The sequence below is a fragment of the Castor canadensis genome, chromosome 15 (assembly GCF_047511655.1).
Source record: "Castor canadensis chromosome 15, mCasCan1.hap1v2, whole genome shotgun sequence".
Classification (NCBI taxonomy): Eukaryota; Metazoa; Chordata; class Mammalia; order Rodentia; family Castoridae; genus Castor; species Castor canadensis.
The window spans coordinates 30,062,473-30,083,970 of NC_133400.1; the positions used below are offsets into that span (position 1 = coordinate 30,062,473).

Genomic DNA, 21,498 nt, shown 5'->3' on the forward strand with positions numbered 1-21,498 from the left:
TGCTCCTCTATGTGAGCACTAGGTAATTGCCTTTGGTTAACTACCTTGCATTTCTAATAGTCTGAAGGGGAGAGCTCCAGAGTCTGGGAATCAGACAGTTTAACCACTGTGCCTCATGCAGAGAGCAGACAGCATGTCTTCTACATGGGAGACAGTTTCCTTAAACTACCCATTAGGGGTACCACCACTGACCATCACACGCAGCCGTCCAAGCTCTCAAAACAGAGGCAGAGGCAGAGTAAACATACACAATGCAAGCACCTTGGTCTCTTAGCACTCAGTATGTCATTAGCCCACCATAGAACTGTTTTGATTGAAAGTTTTATTGGTTTTAGGTTTTAGGATCTAGTATTTCTTATTTCAAACAGTAACTTTCCCCCCAAATTAGTACATAAGACCACAGTGCATTTAACTAATTTTATGAAGCTTAGTTTCTTATGTTAAGTTTTAAGAGGAGAAAAGCCTCTCTGAAACAAATCATTGTTAGGACAGGTAAGTAGAGGCCTGCTGGGCAGCAATGCTGACGAGCAAGGCTGGTGTCATCACACATGCTCCAACTAGTCAAAAACCCAATTCTTTAAGAATAATAACTACTGCTATTTTGGGTAAAATCTGAGTTTTTCATTAGAGTAAAACCAGGCTTGACATTTCATAAAGCTTAAATGCAAATAAAAATGATTAATCATATTCATATATATGCGAATTCATACTCAAACCATAATATTAAAAAGGTGTATTATATTTGAGACAAACCAGAGAGTTTTTTTAATTGCCAGAAATTTCATAGAGTAAATTTGTTTATTCAGTAATGCAATTACAAAATAGGAATATTACATTCATAGACGTAAGAGCATAAAATATGGTTTTAAAACAGGGAAACAATGGCATCATTTTTAAGAGCTTCACAGAAATCTTTTAATTTACAGTACTGCTCTTTCAACACTAATAGGATTAATGTGTGGTTTTTCCATGATTAAAAAAAATCACAGTACCTGAGTAGTACATACCTTCAGTGCATATGATAGACATTATTATAAACATTACTTAAGATAATCAGTTACTTAAGCAATTATTTTAGCTCATCTAATACATTTTTCTAAATGCTTTAAGACATAAAAAGCAAATAATTACATATACTTAAGGACAAGATTTTCTGGTATTCAATTATCCAAATACATATTTACCCATTAAATTAGAACTAACTGCTTAATATGTAAAACAAGTTTAAAATCATGGCTCTTGATTAAATACAATCTCCAACCCTCTCATGAGACTTCTAGGTTTCAAAAGTGACTTGAAAAACCTAGCTTGGGGGTGAATCACTAATATACTCTGAAACACAGGACAAAACAAAGAGTTTGCCTCTTTGTTCAAAATTTAAGACATAAATGATATTAACAATATGCATGCATAAGGCCTAATAAAAATGGCATTTCAGGGAAATTATTGCTTAACCTAGAGGGAAAATGTTACTGCTGGATTCCTGCCTGGGGCATAAATCGTGGTCCTGCATTAATAAGTAGGTTTTTGGATTCCCTGGCTTTCAGTGGAATGTCGGAACCTTTTGTGATTCTCACATAGATAATTCAGACAAGCTCTAAAATTTGAGAGGACACTTAACAAAATAAAATTCCCTACTGGATGGTAAATATATTAATTCTACTATCATATAAATAGAACAAATCTGATTTATTTATTGGGCAAGCGCTACCTTTGGACCCATCCAACTTAAATTAAATTCAGCTCTGTGGCAAACAATTCATTTTCTCATTAGGCAATCAATGTTCCCTTCAATAAGGCAATTCCCACTTAGCCTTTGGCCATGGCAGTCATCTTTAACACAAAGTTCCAGCCCTGCCGATCAGGTAGAAGGTATGATTTCCTTAGACAGTGGTTTAAGGAAATCTGCAATACAGATGCATATTAAAGAGAACATAAGTCCTTAAGAAATCTCATGTAATTAATGGAGCCCTCCCCAACAGTGATCCTAGAAACAGACATTTAAATGGAAAAATGAATCTGAGAAGGTATAAAATTCTGCAATGTTTCTCAGATTCTTCATTCTTATTTCCTGAAAGGAAAGGACTCAGAGAAAAAAATAACATTACTGTTTTTTTAAGAAAAGTGGATTGAAAAGTGTTTACATTTTTTAAACTCTTTAAAAAATGTTGATTAATGCTGACCAATAAATAGTAAGACCAATGTATTCTTTTCCTTATGCAAATTAAGAAAGTCAATAAAAGTGCACAGTATATATTATCAGTAAACCAACGAGTGAAGCAGAATATAACACAAAAGAAAAGGACTATTACTTGATCTATGCAGGTTAGTAAAACATTTTTAGTAAGAAAATCTATCATTTTCATTAAAAGTTTTCCATTGTAGACATTCTTATTGAACAAACATATTTAAAATATTATCAGCAATGCCTTCATAATCTCGAGTGCCAGCCACTGCATTTTCTTCACTAGAAATCCTCCTTTCAGTCATCTTTTTTGTCCGAGGGACTCTCTTCATGGTTTTCTGGACTAACTTTATTACTTGCAATAGGAGTTGGCTGGACTTCATCTGGCAATGAAAATACATGGCATGTCTGCAGGTCTAGGTACGTTGTAAATACCTTAGCATATTCTGGATGCTTCAGGGCAAAACTTTTGAATTCCTCTAGGAAAAGAGAAAAATGTTGAGTAAATTGGTATGAATCTTCTTGTTTGCTATGATGCGGATTAACAAATGACCTTAAACATAAAATGACTGCAAAATTCTATTACTCAACTCAAACATTACTGGTGGGAATAGAAATTCTAAGACTTCTTTGGAAGATGGGTTTTCTATTAGCTAGTCAAGTTGAAGATAAGAAATTCCATGACTGATTAATACTATTCTGAGGTGCACAATTTTGAGAAATTTGTGCATATTGTGTTCTGGGAGACATGAATGAGACTGTTCATAGCAACATTATTCATAAAAGGTAAAAAAATGAAAAGAATTCAGATGTTTATCAATGGTAGAGATGGATAGATCAATGACAGCATCTTCATGGAACATAATGCACATTACACAGCAATGACAATCAACAGCCATGTGACAATGATATGCATGAATCTTAAAACCATAACATAGAATGAAAAAAACCCAGATACAAAAGAAAACAGACTCTAAGAGTCTATTTATATAAAGTTCAAAAACTTAGACAAAACTAAAATACAATATTTAAAGATACATAGTTTCGTGGTGAAGTGGTAAGGTAAAAATAAAGCCAAGATTCCTTAAAGAGTGAGGAACGGGCTATGGCTGAGAAGGGTACACAGGGGCTTTGGAGGTTCTAGAAGGGCTCCATTGCTTGGCTTGAATGGTAGCTACACAGGTGTTCACCATATAAAAACTTCAGCATGTCTAGATTTATGTCTTATTCCATTTTCTGTACTTTTGTTAATTTTGGCAATAATTTTTTAAAAATTCTGTTACCCAGGACTGTCTATTGCTGACTTTTAAAATTATTTTAGTCCTTAACTGTGGTAGAGAAAGCTGTAGTCTTAAAATGCTGAGCCCAAGCTTATAATCAATAATGGTTAGGATAGTATATGTAATAGAGGGGTGAACTTCAAAGTACACTGAATTCATCTGTGGCATTATCACAATGAAAATCCCTGTGCTATTAATGTATGCTAACAAACTAATACAAAATAAAGATAATCCATATGACCTCTGAGTAGTGGACTCTTAGATTTAGGATCTGAGACATGTATAGAATGCTTACTAAGTTCACTATCAGAATTTTAATTAATTTATTTTAAGGGCACTGGGGTTTGAACTTAGGGCCTACACCTTGAGCCACTTTACCAGCCCTTTTTCTCGAGATACAGTGTCACGAACTATTTGCCTGGGCTGGCTCTGAACCACAATCCTCCTGATAGCTCTCTCCTGAGTAGCTAGGATTTAGAGGCCTGGGCCACAGGCACCCAGAAAACTATCAGAATTTTAGCCTCAAGCCTCCAGTAAGCTGGAGTTTCTAATCTCCAATGCTGCACTCAATTCTGAAACTTCCCTTCTCTCCTGGGTGAGTGTCTTTCCACATGGAGAAGAGGACGCAGTGATTTCTAAAATAAACTAAGCATGCGAGGTCATTTCCTGAGACGAAGAACTTTAATCTCAAGACTTATATTTTGTTCAAAAGATAAAGATCCTCTGTTGTGATGTCAGTTACATTAAAATGAGTAACTCATTTTGAGGAAGGCTGTAAATAGATTTGAGGCATTCATTTGACAAATTGAAAACCAAGAATGAAAACAATTTAAAGAATGACATTCTTGACACACATCAACACCCACTTTTAAAATAAAATTACACTTAAATACTCAAACATTCCTTTAAACATTGAACTTGTGTAATATCAGGGAACAAGAGACACTCTGAGCAAAAGGTTGAATTTAAAAAACAAAAAAGCAAACTCTCCTAAAACTTGATTACATGGACAGGAAAAATTACGGCCACCTTAGTATTATCTTCATTGAAATAGTTACTACAATTAGTTTTTCAAAAACTGATACTTCAGAGTAATAGAGAATATTACTTATAAGAGGAAAATGGTCACAGCAGAATTAGCACACGTGAATTTATAGATTTATATATCAGTACATATACTTCCCTATTCTATCCTTTCTATATTTAATTAATTCAATAGATTAATAGCCCTAGGTACTTAATTACCTAGAAGAGACTATGGGACAGCCAAAATGAAAGTAATTAAAGACAGAGCAGAAGAAGTATGTGATCTGCTTTCCCCATCCCATAAAGTTAACAGGATGAAACTCTTTGAACACCATAAGGGAAAAGTAATTAAGTAATTAAGGAATGTCCCTCCAGCTTGAGGGGAAAGATGGAAGATAAGTCAGCTAGACTTCTGAGACAACATCAAAGCTAAGGCAGGAAGCAATCACCCACTGCAGGTGTTTCTCAGTGGTACACTGTGAAATACAGGGAAACTAATTCACCATCCTTCAGCCACCATCCAGCAGCTTGTCTTTCTGTGGGGACTGAGCCTTCAGGAGAAAGGACAGTAACTAAAGGATGGATCTGTGACTTTCCCACAGAAGGTCTCTCCTTCCCAAGGTTTGCTATTGGGATGGCATGAGACAATGACGGCCTCTTACACAAACTGCTATGGTGAACAGCAACAAATGGTTTAGTTATTCTTGTTGGTCCCTTGTTCCATCTTCTTCTACTGTAGCTACAACTCAGCTTAACTAACTTGCTCTATGTGCCTAGCCACACCGGCAGCAAGTATAGGAGGCACTAAGGTACAGAGTCAACAGTGCTGGCTCTAAGTCAAACTATCTTGGATTTTTTTTTTTTTTTTTTTTGAGGCAGGGTCTTGCTATGTAGCCCAGGCTGGGATTATAGACATATACCACCAAGCCTAGCGTCTATCTTAGATTTTGAATCCTGGCTTTGACATTCTTTAGCTGGATGATCTTAGGAAAGTTGCTTAAATTCTTTGTATTTAATCCAATAAGAATAATTACAATTATTGCTTTAAAAAAGGAATACAGATTAATAGGCTTGATGTAAAGATTAAATGAGTTTAAGTATGCAAAATATTTAGAAGAGTGCACACCATGTAAGTCCTCAGACTACCGTAACAATAATGCTGTGGACGCCATGACCAGCGTTACTTTTATTCATGTAATTATTTAAGGCAAACACTCCTGTGAGCCTCAGTTCATAGTACAGAGGCTCTCCTTACAAACCAGAAGGCCAAACTGCCCACTCACCATAGGAAATAGAGTCCCCTTGGGCAATTTCCTTGAAGAGAACAGAAACATCAAGGTCAGGCACTCCAAGAGAAGCCTGGAGAATGGTGGAAAACTCTTCTTCTGTTATGTAGCCATCCTCATCGACATCAAAGAGCTGGAGGAAAAATAATAAAACATAAGCGTTCCCTCAGAGCACCAGTGGAACTGAATCATCTTGGAAAATGAACTCTTTCATCATTCAAACGTTTATTGTGCCAGAGGCTAAGAGAGGTGTGTGTGTGCATGTCTGCGTGAGCGTGCAGAAAGATGGTTTCTGCTACTCTCACAACACTCACAGGCGTAGCAGTAGAGAGAGAATTAAAATAGGGCTACACCAATAGAAGTTCAAAGGAACATGGGAGCCCAGTGTGGAATCCTACACAAAGAAGTGCAAGAAGGATTTTCAGAGGAGTCAATATTCGAATTGGGTCTTGGAACATGAAGAGGTGTTTCCAGAACATATAGGGAGTGGCTTGGGACTCAAGTCATGGTGGATACATAAAACCTCACCTATTCCTGTGAGATGGTGATGGAGGGGACAAGAAATGTGAACTGAAGGAGGTATTTGAAGCAGAGTGTGGAGGACTGTTGGGGGCAGGAGACTGATAAGAAAAACCAATTAAATCTGGGATAGATATGGAGGACAGTTAGGAAGGGACAGAATTTATAAGCAGCAAAGATAGAACTTGCACAAGAGGTTGTAGTGATGGGAAGGAAGGAGCCAAAGATGGCCAGTGATGGTTAGTACATTAACCAAGAGAGGAAAAACAGTCAGAAGAACAAATGTCAAATGAGATCAAGAGTTGGACCTGGATAAGTTAAATTTAAATTAGAGGAGCCAGAAGTAAGCAAGAGATTCAGATATCAGCTTAGGGGACTGATGAGGCTTGAAGTGTGAATTCAGGTAAGGACTGACACCATGGGTGCATCCAAGCTTATCTGTGGAAAATGTCCAAAGAAGGTAAAACCTGAGCAGCCCCAGTTGAGATGAGTGTAGGGAAGAGGAGCTGATGGACAACTTAAGAACCAGTCAGACAGGAGAACAGGAAGAAGATGTGTTGTGGAGGCTAAGGGAGGGTTTTCATGTTTTACTTGAAACAGGGGAAGAGGGAAGGTACAGACATATAATGGAGGAGGTGTTCACAGTATAGTTCATCAAAACAGAGAATTCACAATGAAACACCCTTGTATTACTATTGCATGCTAATTCAAAAATAAAATTTAAAAAGTTGGGGAATACATGTTACAAAAGAAAGAAAAAAAACCTCCTGGTAATGCAAAAAATAAAATGAAATGAAAAACAGAGAAAAACAGGCATTGGGTAGGGTATGCTACTCAAGGAATGAATAATAAGCAACTATTGGATAGTGTTTTAACTGTTCTTGTGAGTGGGAGGGAAAAAACCCTAACTTAAAGTTGGGGTACAATGCCCCAGCTGAGAGCACAGCTTTAGTCTCTATTCCATTACTTAGCTCCAGCTGGGATCAGAGACCGCCAGTGAGAAGCGAGGGAGCATCTGCTTTCACACACCAGGCTTTGTGTATACCTTGGACTTCACAGCAACCGCCAGGAGTCAGCCACACCTCTCTCTTCACAGCTCCAACCTTTCTTCTAAGGCCTTCCACTCTGAAGATTGTAGTCCACAGTCCTGCCTCCTGGGGTTTTGGTGGCTTCACTTCTGCCTAAGTCCCCCCCCCACAGTACTTCCTCTACATATGCCCTTTGCCACAGCCTCCCTAGATCCTCCCTTCGTGAAACTCTTCAATTTCCCACTAACTCATCATTCCCAAGAGTTTCCTGGCTACCCAGTCCCTAGATTTCTGGTAAACCCCATGGTCTGGGCTCTGGTACAAAGCTTGACACCCCAGTTTCCTTTGGGGAAATGGTATCTCCCCACTGTGCAGAATACTGCAGAGTCCTAATAAAAACAGCCCGTCTTTCCCAACAAGTATATGGTCCAAACCAAATGGACCCTCCTGGAATGTGAATTATGAACTGAGTTGGAGTTTGCTCATGTTAGCTATAGAACTCAAGGGCAGGCATAGGGCAGGTCCTGTAGCCAGAACCTCTGGACCCACCTGGTTCTGAGTTCTCTCCTGAGCCCACTCCTTGGCCTTACAACTGATTCCACTTTGGTGGCAGTCTGTCTTTGGCTTGCAACTGAGAAAAGTCTGACTAATATTCTACCTCTAGAGGTCACTGTTAAGGTGAAATAAAAGATGGAAAGTTAACTATACGAAGTGCTATCCAAAGAGAAGGATGTGAAAGATCCTATGTAATATAAGAGGTTACTACTAAATGATACTAAATATATATAAAAATATTTCCAAAGTATAGAACATGCCTGAAAAGGAAGGTTAAAAAATACCAATGCAGGCTCACTGTGGTGGTGCACACCTGTAATCCCAGCACTTAGGAGCCAAAAGGCAGGAGAATTATGAGTTTGAGGACACCCTGAGCTACATAGTGAGACCCTGCCTCAAAAACCAAAATAAATAAACAAAAAATAATGAATGTAAAGCATGACCCTTCTCTTATTGAAGAAAGAGTTAACTACAGTTTAAATTCCTCCTTTCTAGCCCTGTCCCATTCTATCCATCCCCAGACCAAGGTCTAGGCTAGATAAAATTCTCACGACTTCTTTGAAAACGGTAATTACTGTGATTAAGAACCAAATTTTCTACCAAGTCTTTCATTGGTAAACCAAAAGTGACTATTTGCTTGACTAACCTTATAATTACACATACAATCCCAAAACAGAAACACAAATATCTGAACTGGAGGAAGTTAGTTATGTGTGTAATTTTAGGCTTTATGATGAGTAAGTCTGTAAAAGCTCAAGGTTTTAAACTTCTGAAAAATTTCTGGCCTTTGCCTTATGACCATCTGCTAAGCATCAAATACTTAGGTTCTTTATCGGCCTAGTTAGCTCAGTTTAAACCAGTGTGAAATAGAAAGGAAACACAGGGATTCTTATGTCACTGAGAGAAGACATGAAAATTCCTGAGGCCATCTCCGGTGGCCTCTAAGACATGGGAAGAAATCTTGGAGGAAGAGGCTTTATACTAGAGGGAAAGAAAGACTTGGTGAAGTCACAGTGGGATGTTTTCAGAGAAAGTCAGGAAGAGATAACTCCTTCCCTGTTTCCAGGGAAGGAGTTCTCATCTCCAGCTGCATGGAGCAAAGGGACCAGGTGGAGGCATGGGCCTCGCTGTACGCAGCTTGGAAAGAGAAGTAGGAAGGTCCAGATTCTGCTTTACTTAGAGAGATGACCCTCCCCCCGTCAGCTAAGAACTCAAAGGAAACATATTAAAGTAATAGATGTGGCACCTTCATTCCCAGAATTAAGCATGCCTTGGAATGTATTCCCTCTTCTTTTGCACCCGTAGGTAGTCAGTGGAGTCGGGGTCTCCACAATTCAAACTTTTAACAAGCTCTTTTCGGGACAGGGATATGGGTTTTACTCATCTGCTCCCAATTTAGGTCCCCGTATTGCTGCAAAAAATACATGGGATACTATGGAAGATGTGCAGGATAGAAACTTGGGTAAATTATATGTGTTGCCCTGACGCCCCCAAGACAAAATAAATTACATCAGCAAAATGCCACTTAAAATTCCTCTGACATAAGCCAGGTGCAGTATTACTTGTGCCTGTAATCCTAGCTACTCAGCAGGCAGAGATGGGGAGGATCGTTGTTTGAGACCAGACTAGGCAAAAAGTTCCCGAGACCCTCATCTCTATCAATAAAAAGTTGGGCATGGCGTCAAACCCCTGTCATTCCAGTTACACAGGAGGCATAAATAAGAGGATTGCGGTCCAGGCTAGTCCCAGAATGAAAACAAGACCATATTTGGAAAATATCTAAAGCACAAAGGGCTGGAGGTGTGGCTCATGTGGTAGAGCACCTGGCTAGCAAGCCTGAGACCCCAATCCAAGCCCGGTACCACTAAAAAATAATTTTAAAAAATATCTCAGACATACAATGAGAAGATAAAGACAGAACAGACCTTCCCAGATAGTGAGTTAGGCTGACTAGCCCCAAGTGTTTATTTCTAAATCTTACTTCAGGGCTTCAAAACAGGGAGGCTGAGAAGACATAACTTTAAGTGAATTTGTTAAATCACCTGCTCTTCCATCTTGATGCTGTTACCTAGGCTGTTTCCATTTTGGCTTAAATGGATGCTTGTGTTTTCTGTCTCTCAGTGGCAATTGACATAATCAGATTATCCTCCTTACACGTACATCACAGGAGACCTATAAACTCGTGTAACACATCTATTGACTTTTCAAATAATGCACTTACAGTCAACACTTGTTTACAGGGCTGACCAAGATGCTGTCAGATGGGTTGACAGTACCTTAAATGCCACCTGGATGATGTCCTCTGTGTTGGCAGGGTTGCACAGGACTGCCAGGCCAATCACATACTCCCGGAAGTCGATGCTGCCATCATGGTTCTGTGGAAGGACAGGAGAAATCAATTAGGAAGTCAATAGTTGGATTATGGCTAATCACACCTCAAGGTGGAATGCAGGCATCCACACTGCTCAGCAGCACGGTCACTGAGCCACCTGCAGAAAAGTTCTAACTGGCCTGAAGCAAGCAGGCAAGGGGCCCACTCAGCCCCAGTTCAAAAGGAAGAAAAGTCTCTTCTGTTTAGAAACAATGATAAACATGTTATCACCGAGGCCACTTATATAGCAGGTACTCCTCCAGCCCCTTTTTCTTTTAGGTTATTTTTAAAAATAGGGTCTTGTGTTTTTGCCCAGAGTCTGGGACCATAGAGAGTTGCTACCATGCCTGGCATATTCCTTGAGGTGGGGTTTCACTAACTTTTGCTGGGATAGCCTCAAACTGTGATCCTCTCACCTCTGAGATTACAGGTGTGAGCCACCATGCCTAAAATCCTCCACTTCTAAGCCAACAAAAATGAAACATGGTAAGAGTATACATGATAGGAGGTACTTCAAGATGGAGATAAAGGAAAGAATTGGTGTTCTAATCCAGACTGACTGAACATAGTTTCCCTACACATTCACTACTCACCTAAACAGGAATCCAGACAGGAGGAAGATGAAGAGGATGAGAGAGCTTGAGACAGTAGAGAAGACAGAAAGTGAGCGAGAAGTGAAGGAAGAGACAACTGAAAAGAGGGAGAGGAGAGAAAAGGAAAATTGAGATACAGAATCAGAGGGAAGAAAGGTGGAGAGAGGGAGGAAGAGGAGGAGAGGGAGACAGAAGGGCAACTGTAAAACAAGCCCTGTGATTAGACTCCAGGTTTTAAAGCAAATCTTCAAGTGATGAATTCCCAGATAAAGTATGAGCTAGTGACAACAAAGCTATTGCAACACAGCCTGACAGACGGACACATAATACTTGGCACCATCAAGAGTGTGGTCTTAAGATTAACTCAAAATGGATCAAGGATCTTGATATCAGACCCCAAACTCTTAAGTTGATACAAGAAAGAGTAGGAAATACTCTGGAGTTAGTAGGTATAGGTAAGAACTTTCTCAGTGGAACCCCAGCAGCACAGCAACTAAGAGATAGCATAGATAAATGGGACCTCATAAAACTAAAAAGCTTCTGTTCATCAAGAGAAATGGTCTCTAAACTGAAGAGAACACCCACAGAGTGGGAGAAAATATTTGCCAACTATACATCAGACAAAGGACTGATAACCAGAATATACAGGGAACTTAAAAAACTAAATTCTCCCAAAACTAATGAACCAATAAAGAAATGGGCACATGAACTAAACAGAAATTTTTCAAAAGAAGAAATTCAAATGGCCAGAAAACACATGAAAAAATGCTCACCATCTCTAGCAATAAAGGAAATGCAAATTAAAACCACGCTAAGATTCCACCTCACCCCTGTTAGAATAGCCATCATCAGCAACACCACCAACAACAGGTGTTGGCGAGGATGCGGGGAAAAAGGAACCCTCTTACACTGTTGGTGGGAATGTAGACTAGTACAACCACTCTGGAAAAAAATTTGGAGCCTACTTAAAAAGCTGGACATCGATCTACTATTTGATCCAGCAATACCACTCTTGGGGATATACCCAAAAGACTGTTACTCCAGAGGCACCTGCACATCCATGTTTATTGCGGCACTATTCACAATAGCCAAGTTATGGAAACAGCCAAGATGCCCCAGCACTGACGAATGGATTAAGAAAATGTGGTATCTATACACAATGGAATTTTATGCAGCCATGAAGAAGAACGAAATGTTATCATTCGCTGGTAAATGGATGGAATTGGAGAACATCATTCTGAGTGAGGTTAGCCTGGCTCAAAAAACCAAAAATTGTATGTTCTCCCTCATATGTGGACATTAGATCAAGGGCAAACACAACAAGGGGATTGGACTATGAGCACATGATAAAAGCGAGAGCACACAAGGGAGGGGTGAGGATAGGTAAGACACCTAAAAAACTAGCTAGCATTTGTTGCCCTTAACGCAGAGAAACTAAAGCAGATACCTTAAAGCAACTGAGGCCAATAGGAAAAGGGGACCAGGAACTAGAGAAAAGGTGAGATCAAAAAGAATTAACCTAGAAGGTAACACCCACGCACAGGAAATCAATGTGAGTCAATGCCCTGTATAGCTATCCTTATCTCAACCAGCAAAAACCCTTGTTCCTTCCTATTATTGCTTATACTCTCTCTACAACAAAATTAGAAATAAGGGCAAAATAGTTTCTGCTGGGTATTGAGGAGGGGAGAGGGAGGGGGCGGAGTGGGTGGTAAGGGAGGGGGTGGGGGCAGGGGGGAGAAATGAACCAAGCCTTGTATGCACATATGAATAATAAAAGAAAAATGAAAAAAAAAAAAGAGTGTGGTCTTCAACTGTGAACAAGGGGCTCCACTTCAGTCACCAAGGTTCCTTAGAGGTAAGGATTGTTTTCTTTGCATTGCAGTGTGTAACCTAGTTGCCTAGCACCTAGATGACTGCTAAAGTACATACTGCCCTTTTCTCATCTGCCCTTACTCACCTGTCTGGGCTCTTAGAAAAATACTTTAAACTTCACTTTAAAACACTATAACAAGGCTGGGCATGGTGGCTCATGTCTATAATCCTAGGTACAGAAGCAGAGATAGAGAATATTGTGGTTTGAGGCCTGCTTGGTCAAAAAATTAGTGAGATTTCATCTCAACCAACAAGCTGGGAGTAGTGTACAAACCTGTTATCCCAGCAATGTTGAGGCATAGTTAGGAGGATCACAGTCTGAGGCCAGCTTTGGCAAACACATGAGACCCTATCTGAAAAATAACTAAGGGAAAAAAGGACTAGGGGCATGGATCAAGAGGTGGAGCACCTGCCCAGCAAGTCTTGAGTTCAAACTCCAGTACTGTGCTCCGGTATTGTGCTCTACCTCTTGAGTCACTCCGTCAGCCCCGTGTGTACATTTTTAAGGGAAAAGCTTTCATCAGCTTCTCAAATAACCAAGACTCAAAAAAAATTGAGAATCACTTTCACCATATTACTTTATCTTCCTGCAGGGAGGAAACGGAGAGGAATAATAATTTAATTTCCTTTTCCCACCAAGAAGGTAGAAACAGAGGTTTTAAGATTTCCCTAAAGTAACAGGGTTTATTCTCAAGACAAAAACTCAGGTCATCTGATTCCGTATCTGTCTGGAAACCAGCCTGTAAGAGGGCATTTTTCTCTCCATCACTCACTTTACTGTGGTATCATTGACATTCAACAGGATGCATGCATGCCATGTGTGTCTGACTGACAAATGGACACACCAAAGGAGCCCACGATCAGTAGCTACCTTTCGTCTCTCCAGAAGTTTCAGAGAAGACAGGCCACCACACTTAATCATTATTTACTATAGACAACCTTACAGGTTGAGGATTTATTGAATCATAGCTGTATTGTTCAACACAATATAAATTTCTTCTGCAGTTGACTTGTTTTTTTTTTTTGGCAGTACCAGGGTTTGAATTCAGGGCCTTGTGCTTGCGGGGCAGGTAGCTCTTACAACTTGAATTGTGCCCCCAGTCCTTATTGTTTTAGTCAGTTTTCAGGTAGACTGTACCTTTCTGCATGATCTGCAGTCTTCTCACCTACAACTCCCATATAGCTAGGATTACAGGTGTGAACAACTACACCCAACTTGTTTCGAGATAGGATCTTGCTAACATTTTTGCCCAGGCTGGCCTCAAACCAATGATCTTCCTAGTTCTGCTTTCCAAGTAGCTGGGATTTGGAGGCATGAGCTACCATTTGGTTTTTTCCACTAAGCAGTTTTGCATTTGGCTTTTTCCACTAAGCAGTTCAGAAGTTTTGAGTAGAAGTTCTGAAAAAGTGGATCTAAAATTATGCATGAGCACTAAAGTTACAATCATAGATTGTCTGTATGATTGGAAACATTCCTTTGAATTTATGTTGTATCTTCCTTGTGAGACATGCAATTTTTACCTATACCACCAACCCTATGTGTAACAGGTCAAGCATCATAACTCAATTTGCAGGTGCAGAAATGGAGAATGGATCCTTATACTATCACCACTAGTCACAGACTAAGGTAACATTCTAGAGCCCTAATTTTCATGAAATATCAGTGGTTTGACTGACATAATTATGGTAAAGCAGACCCTTGATTCAATCACACAAGAATCTGTATTAAGTTTCATTCCAGTAAAGTAAAGGGGAAGACATAGCACAAAGTTATTCTGAGAGATTATCTCATTGGATTAATAAAGTAATACACTGCTAAACTTCCAAATTCAGAATAATCAAAGTTAGAAGGAATCTCAGAAACCATCAGTGTGATTCCTTTGTTTTCTCTGATGAAAAACTAAGATCTACGTTTCATTTCAGGTTCATCAAATTCACTGCTGCCATAACTGCAAATTTAGGTAGTCTGACTGCCAATCACTCAAATCAAAACAAAAAGCTTGATAAAGTCTACTCAAAAACAGATAAAAAATTGTATAGCAGCATATACTCCTTTAGTTTTTATATTTTGAATCATTTTCATGATAAAAACTTATCCTACAAATCTGTGGCTCTTCCCTTTGAGAAACGACTGACTTCCCAGGAAGAATTATGAATTTAATAAAAAACATCTGGACTTGAAATATTTCAGGGCCACATTTCAAAGGAAAGAGACAAGGTGTTTGAAGGACGTCCCTATCCCACTGTTAGCTGTCCCAACCTGGAACTTGGGAACAACCAAGAGCTAGAACCATGGAGTGTCGCTGAGTCACTGCCAAGAGAAAAGGGCCATGTCCCATTCCTGGGGGTCAGAAAGATCACAGAAGAATGGATGTATGGGTCACGGTGAGCCCTCAAACACCACCACACTGGCTTCCAGGGCCAGTGGCAAATTCCAGGCCATTTGTTCATATGCTGTCCACTTAAAATTTCAGGAGGTTTTTCTCAGGCATCAGTTCTCCAAGGATATCTTGAATACATTTTGCAATGTTAACCTCCCAAGAAAAGGGAATATATATATGTATTTTTTTTTTCCTTTTTCTTGTTTGGTGGCACTCAAGGTCTCAATGCTTGCTAGGCAGGCATTCTTACTGCTAAGCCACTCTGCCAGCCCTTTTTTGTGTTGGTTTTTTTTCAAGATAGGGTTTTTGGAACTATTTGCCTGGGCTGGCTTTGAACTATGATCCTCCTGATCTTTGCCTCCTGAGTAGCTAGGATTACAGGCATGGGCCACCGGCACCCATTGGGACTAAATTCTTTTATTAAAATTGATATATATCATCTCTATAAATAAGAGATAACAAATAATTTTTAAACTGTTTACATACAACAGAATTTACTTGTCAGCAACCAACCACAAAATCCTCTTCATCTCTGAAGACACTCTATAAATCCAAAGGAATGTTATTACTAAAATATAGTAAATTCTCCATTATCCAAAAGAGCCAGGGAAGAGGTGGTTTGTTTACTTGGGCATTCTGATTAAGAGTATATTTCTACACACATAAATAAGAATAGTAGCAATTTTCTTGGTATTAAATTGTTCTTAAAATACTTGGTATCAAGTAAGCTTAGTTATTTACTTATTGGCGCTGCTGGGGCTTGAACTCAGGGCCTTGCACTTGCTAGGCAAGCACTCTACCATTTGACTCAGACCCTCCCAGCAAGTAAACACTAGAAAAGGAGTTTTGAAAGTTCTTCAAGATCAACAGACATCAATTCTCAGTACCCTGCATGTGCCTCTACAAGTATTTTTAAGTATCCCAATTTGGAAAGTTATGTAATATTACTGATAAGGTTTTGTAATGTGGCTGCTATGTAAGCCAACTTTTAAAAACACATTTGCTGCTACTCAGAAATCTTTTAAAAGTGATCTTTAAGGTGGCATACAAATTTTGAATATTTTTGGAAGTTTGCTGCTCTTAGAAACAAAGGATACATTTTATTTTCCTGCTTTTACATGTTATAGAATTTAGTGGATTAGGTCAAGATAAAGTTATTTGTAAAAATCATATAGTTTGAAATATAAAAATGTGGATGGTATAGTTTCTCATAGTTTTCCCTTTAATTTACTGCATTGATTATATTATTTAGTGTTAGAAATTGAACAATAATGGGGTGAACGAATCAAAGAACTTCATCCAAAGCTATAGATTTTTACATAGAATTGGATAAATTTTTAAAGTTGTAAATTCATATTTCCACTAGCATTGAAAATGTGCTTTTAAAACATCAAAACTGATGATATTTTAAAACTAAGAAATTGAATCATGTGGTTAGGCTATAGCTTCTACATAAAGCCACAGATTTGTTTTCTTGGAGAAATCTAGAGTGTGGACTGAATTTCCTAGTCTCCATGGGTGACCAAGGTTATTTATACAAACTCAAAAGAGGACAGAGGAGAAACTTGGGTCACTGCAGTATGCTTTTTCATGTGTGTGCTGGAAGAGTCATAAAAGCAGGTCTTCCCTCACCTTGAGGACCAAGGGAAATACTACCTGTCACTCCTAGAGTGACAGGATTATCGTTAACTATTACAAAATACTTACAATGAAGTGTGGAAGCAAATGCAGCCACACACCATCTTTTCCACAACCATAATGTGGAAAGTTACATCACAAAGCTAACATTCTGAATCTTGAAAAGATATCCTGGCAGCTTTCTTGCTGTCCTGGCTGTTCTCCTACACACACCCAATGCCTGACTTATTCTGGGCTTATTCTAAAATATGGAGACTGATATTAATGTGTGTTTGCTGGCTGCAGCTGGTGCTTATGTAACCACACCTGGTCTAAGCAGCTTACCAGAGCAAGTTAAAATATAAGACTCTTGAGAAAAGTGGATGTGATCCTTGTGCGTGGCTCAGGTGAGAATTATATGTGTGTGGTGTTTCAGAAATGTTATAGGATGGTGCTGATGGGGAACAGAGGTCAAATGCCAACCTCCCCCAGTTTCACTAGGGATTTTTAATAGGCATTCGGGGGCTCATAACAGGCCAGTTCTATAGTTACAACTTTCTCCTAAATCAGTCAAAAGAGGAAAGAAGAATTAATCTTTGAACTCAGAAGGACCCTTCAAAATAGCCTGAGAAAGAGTCAGCAGAAGGGAGGGAGCCAGTTAAACAGGCATCAGGTGAACTGAGCACTTGTCAATGCGGCCTCTCTTAATGAGCCTCCTCACACAAGGACCCTGGGTTCTGCCTGCTCAGCCACCCCGACCAAGGGCTATACACAAGAAGGCATGACTACCCCATCATGGGTGGCAGACTCAGGACTCCTCTCCTCTGGCCTCAGTTCTGGCTGAGACTGAGTTTTGTGGAGAAGGCCACAATGAAAAGCAGTGAGGCTGTCACTTTGGCTGCTCCTTAGAATGACCCAGGCAACTTTAGGAATATTCCTCTCTGGGTCCCCCATTTCTAAAGAGGCTTATCCAACTCATTTGGAGTGGGACTAGGGTGCTAGCTGTCCTAAGGGATCCTCCCTGTGATGTTAAATTGCAGTCAGGGCTGAGAGCCACAGCAAGAAGAATCAGCAATATTTGTCACCTTATATTTCACTTAGCTGATTGCTATTCAAGTGCTTTTTAAAAATCTGTTTGCTTTTCCCTGGCCTGCAGTGTCCAAAGATAAGCCAAAGAATTTTCCTTGCTGTAAGCAAGGGCAAGACACAACACGAGCTGGCTAACGTCAGCTGGCACACCTGTGTGGTATGAAGTAAAGGTAGGAGTGACTGTTTTGATTCACTAAGAAGGTCAGAGAGCTTTCTGGACTATGGGTACACCTTTTAGTCCTCCATGCCTGTTGCCTCTTTATAAGCACACCAAAACAAAACAGAACCACTCTAGAACTAAACAAAAACAGAACTAAAGGATTCTAGAATTTTAGACGGTTGCTCTATTATTTAGAAAGAATGCTACCCTCACTTAAAATTGCTTAATTTTACATTTCTGAACCTGTTTCTATATAGTAAATAAGGCTTTCTAGAAAGCACTTTTCTTGTTTTTATGTAAAGACCAGATGTGAAATTATGGGAAAAACAGATTTTGAACTTCCTTCTCACCTTTGCAAAGGAAACAAAAATCTCCTGAGTGCTTTCTTGATTTATCCCAGGATTTAAAAAAATTGATTATTAACAACAGACAACAATAATAAACTTCCACCTCCTTGGAATTCATTCACCAAGAAATACCAACCTTGTGAAGCTGGCTCCATTTGAACCTCCCACATAGAAGTCTACGTAGATCTGGGGTTTCAAAACACTGACATACAAACCACGCAGAACAGTTTTTACAAAAGCTTTGTTTTAATTAAGCAGTGAAGCCTAGCACACAATCAGAAATACACAGGGCCATGGAATTGCTTCTGTGGGGTGGGGCAGGAGCTCCTGTGGCCATCAGGGCAGGGCACTCGGGAGGCTGACCTCCAGGGATGGTCTTGGTCTCCCAGTGCCACTTCAGGAATACATGGTCAGCTGCAGCCATTCTCGGATAGACACTTGAATCAGGCCATCTGCATCTCTATCCAGAGCCTTGAAGGCACGGAACATGGCATCCAGGTGGACCAGGCAGCTGATGAAGTTGTTGAAATCCACACTTCCGTCCTCGTCAGCATACCGGCGGATGATCATTTGGTAAAGTTGTTCATTTAGCTGGAAGCCTGCTGCCTGCAGAGCATCCCGCAGCTGGGAACTTCCCAGGGAGCCAGAATGGTCCCTGTTGTACTGCTTATAAATGCACTGCCACTTCTTGATGTTGTTCCACAGATACTTGAATTCTTCAAAGCCCAGTTTCCCGGTCGTGTCACTGTCCATGACAGATACGATGCTCCGGCAGGTGTCAAGACTGAAGCCATCTGTCTTCAGGTCTTTGTGCTTAGAGAGAACTTTGTTGAGAATATTCATCAGGTCAGTGGCACCCACCTCCATGTCTGGTCCAGCCAGCTGTGCAAATTGTTGTCTAAATCGCCTAACCTCCTCACTTTCTGAGGCCTCCACATTGGTGAAATGCTGGGGAGTGGGAGGTGGTTCTGGGGTGTACTGAGCTGCGGCAGCCTCGCTGATAAGATTAACAAGTCCTCCTACTATCCCTCCAATATTTCCTCCTGCTCTTCCTCCTCTTCTTTGACCTCCTCCTCCAAGAAGGCCTCCGAGGGCTTCTCCAAGGCCTCGATCTGCCCCTTCCAAGATAGCCTTGGCAAGGAACATGCTTTCACTTCTACAGGCAAGGGTGAAAGCTGCCGAAATCTTGCAGATGGTCTGAAGATTGCTGAGATGGAGTCCCAGTAACTCACGTGTGTGGAAGAACTGGCTTTGCTGAACCTGCTCCCACGGCACCACACCCACTGCGTGATGTTTCATCTCCAAGTGAATTTGTCTGAATTCCACTAGGTCCTAGCACCTGTCATCTTTGAGGGCCTCCATGAAACTAGTTTCCACTCCTCTAGACAAATACTCATAAAGTATAATATTAGGACACATTAGAATAATATCTCAAATAGAAAATACGGAACTACACATTTCTATGTGTCATTTCTTTCTTAGCACCTGAAAGACAGTGTGCTTTTTCTGAATGAAAGGAAAGTGACTCAAAGAAATCACGTTTCTTTTCTTTCTTTTTTTTTTTATTTTGGTGATACTTGGGTTTAAACTCAGTATCTTGAGTCACTCCATCATCCTTGTTTCTTTCTGATGGTTTTTTTTGAGATAGGTTCTCTTAAACTATTTGTCCAGGTTGGCTTCCATTTGAGATCCTCCTGATCTCTGCCTCCTGAGTAGCTAAGATTACAGGCGTGAGCCACAGGTGCCGGGCATGTTTCTTTTCTAAAGAATATTTATTGTTGAGGGTAGAACCGAAGAAGTCTTGGGCATTGAAGGATAGTCCCCTGCCTTTAGCAAAGATACTCAAAACCTGATGCTCCCCCCAAAAAAAACTCGGAAGGGGGATTTTTAAGACGTAAGGTCCCCAGACCTCTCCCTTACATGGTCTGATTCTAGAGATCAGCTGTGTGGTCAGTGATCAACATTTTTTTAATCTTTTTGGTAGTGAAACAAAAAATATACAAATTGATAATGCATAGCTCAAAGAATTTCATAAATAGTACAAGAAACAAGAAACTTCACTAGTACCCAGAAGTTTCTCTTCAGCTACTCCCTTCTCCTGAGGGCAACTGATGTAATGCCACACATTCATACAGGACGTACTTTTTTTTTTTACTTAAAAATTTAAAAAAGCATTTAAAACTTGTGATAAAATATATATAACACATTTTACTATCTTAATCATTTAAAGACTACAGTTCTGTAACATTAAATATACTTACGTTGCTGGGCAGCCATTACCACCATCCCTCTTCAGAACTTTTTTTTCATTTCCTCAAATTGAAATTGTGCCATTAAGCTATAACTCCCATTCTCTCCTCCTGAATTAGACTATTTTATGTACCTTATATAAGTGGAGTCACATGGTATTTGTCCTTTTGTGCCTGGTTAGTTCACTTAATACAATGTCTTCCATGTTTAGCCATGTTGCAGCACGTCTCATAACTTCTCTCCTTTCTAAGGGTGAGTAATATTCCAATCGTATTATTAGGCCATGTTCTGTTTTTCCTTTCATCCATCAGCGGACACTTGTGTTGTTTCCCCTTTTGGCTATGGTAGACAACGCTGCTGCAAACATGGACAGACGTTTGTTTAAATCCTTGATTTCAATTCTTTTGGAGTGTACATAGAGGTTGAATTGCTGGATCATATCATAATTCTATCTTACAACTGAGAGAAACTGCTGTACTGTTTTCCACACTGACTGCACCACTTTACATTCCCACAAGGCTCTTGATTATTCCACATCCTCACCAATGCCTGTTATTTTTCTCACAGATACAATGCTCTGGCAGGTTTTTGTGTTTGTTGTTTAATAGCCATCCTAATGGGTGTAAGTGGTATTTCAATGTGGTTTTGGCTTATATTTTTCCAACAGTTGGTAAGATGGAACATCTTTCATGTGCTTACTGGCCACTGGTAGATCTGCTTAGGAAAAATGTTTATTCAAATTCCTTGATCATTTTTTTAACAATTTTAAAAATCAGGCCGGGCACTGATGGTTCACACCTATTATCTTAGGAGCATCGTGGTTCAAAGCCAGCCCCCAGGCAAATGGTTCATGAGACCCTAACACGAAAAAACTTATGACTAAAAAAGGGCTGGCGAAGTGGTTCAAGTGTTAAGAGCACCTGCCAGACAAGTGAG

The 21,498-nt window shown here is 39.8% G+C and overlaps 2 protein-coding genes across 2 annotated transcripts in view; both read right to left on the bottom strand.

Annotated features, from left to right (window-relative positions):
* Positions 1-779: 779 nt before the first annotated feature.
* Positions 780-21,498, bottom strand: part of Lpcat2 (lysophosphatidylcholine acyltransferase 2) — a 67,144-nt gene continuing 46,425 nt past the window's right edge. Inside the window, exons 12-14 of the mRNA XM_020170193.2 lie at positions 10,156-10,254; positions 5,775-5,910; positions 780-2,664 (exon numbers count right to left, since the gene is read on the bottom strand). Of these exons, the coding sequence (XP_020025782.2) occupies positions 2,483-2,664; positions 5,775-5,910; positions 10,156-10,254 (417 nt within the window). The 3' untranslated portion in view covers positions 780-2,482. The remainder of the gene's footprint in view (positions 2,665-5,774; positions 5,911-10,155; positions 10,255-21,498) is intronic.
* Positions 18,539-19,754, bottom strand: Capns2 (calpain small subunit 2). The gene has a single exon (XM_020170194.2). The coding sequence runs from the start codon at positions 19,609-19,611 to the stop codon at positions 18,709-18,711; it is 903 nt and encodes a 300-aa protein (XP_020025783.2). The 5' UTR covers positions 19,612-19,754; the 3' UTR covers positions 18,539-18,708.

What these genes read in the sequence shown, in the direction of transcription:
- Capns2 (XM_020170194.2), bottom strand. Translation starts at nt 19,611, where the DNA reads ATGAAACATCACGCAGTGGGTGTGGTGCCGTGGGAGCAGGTTCAGCAA.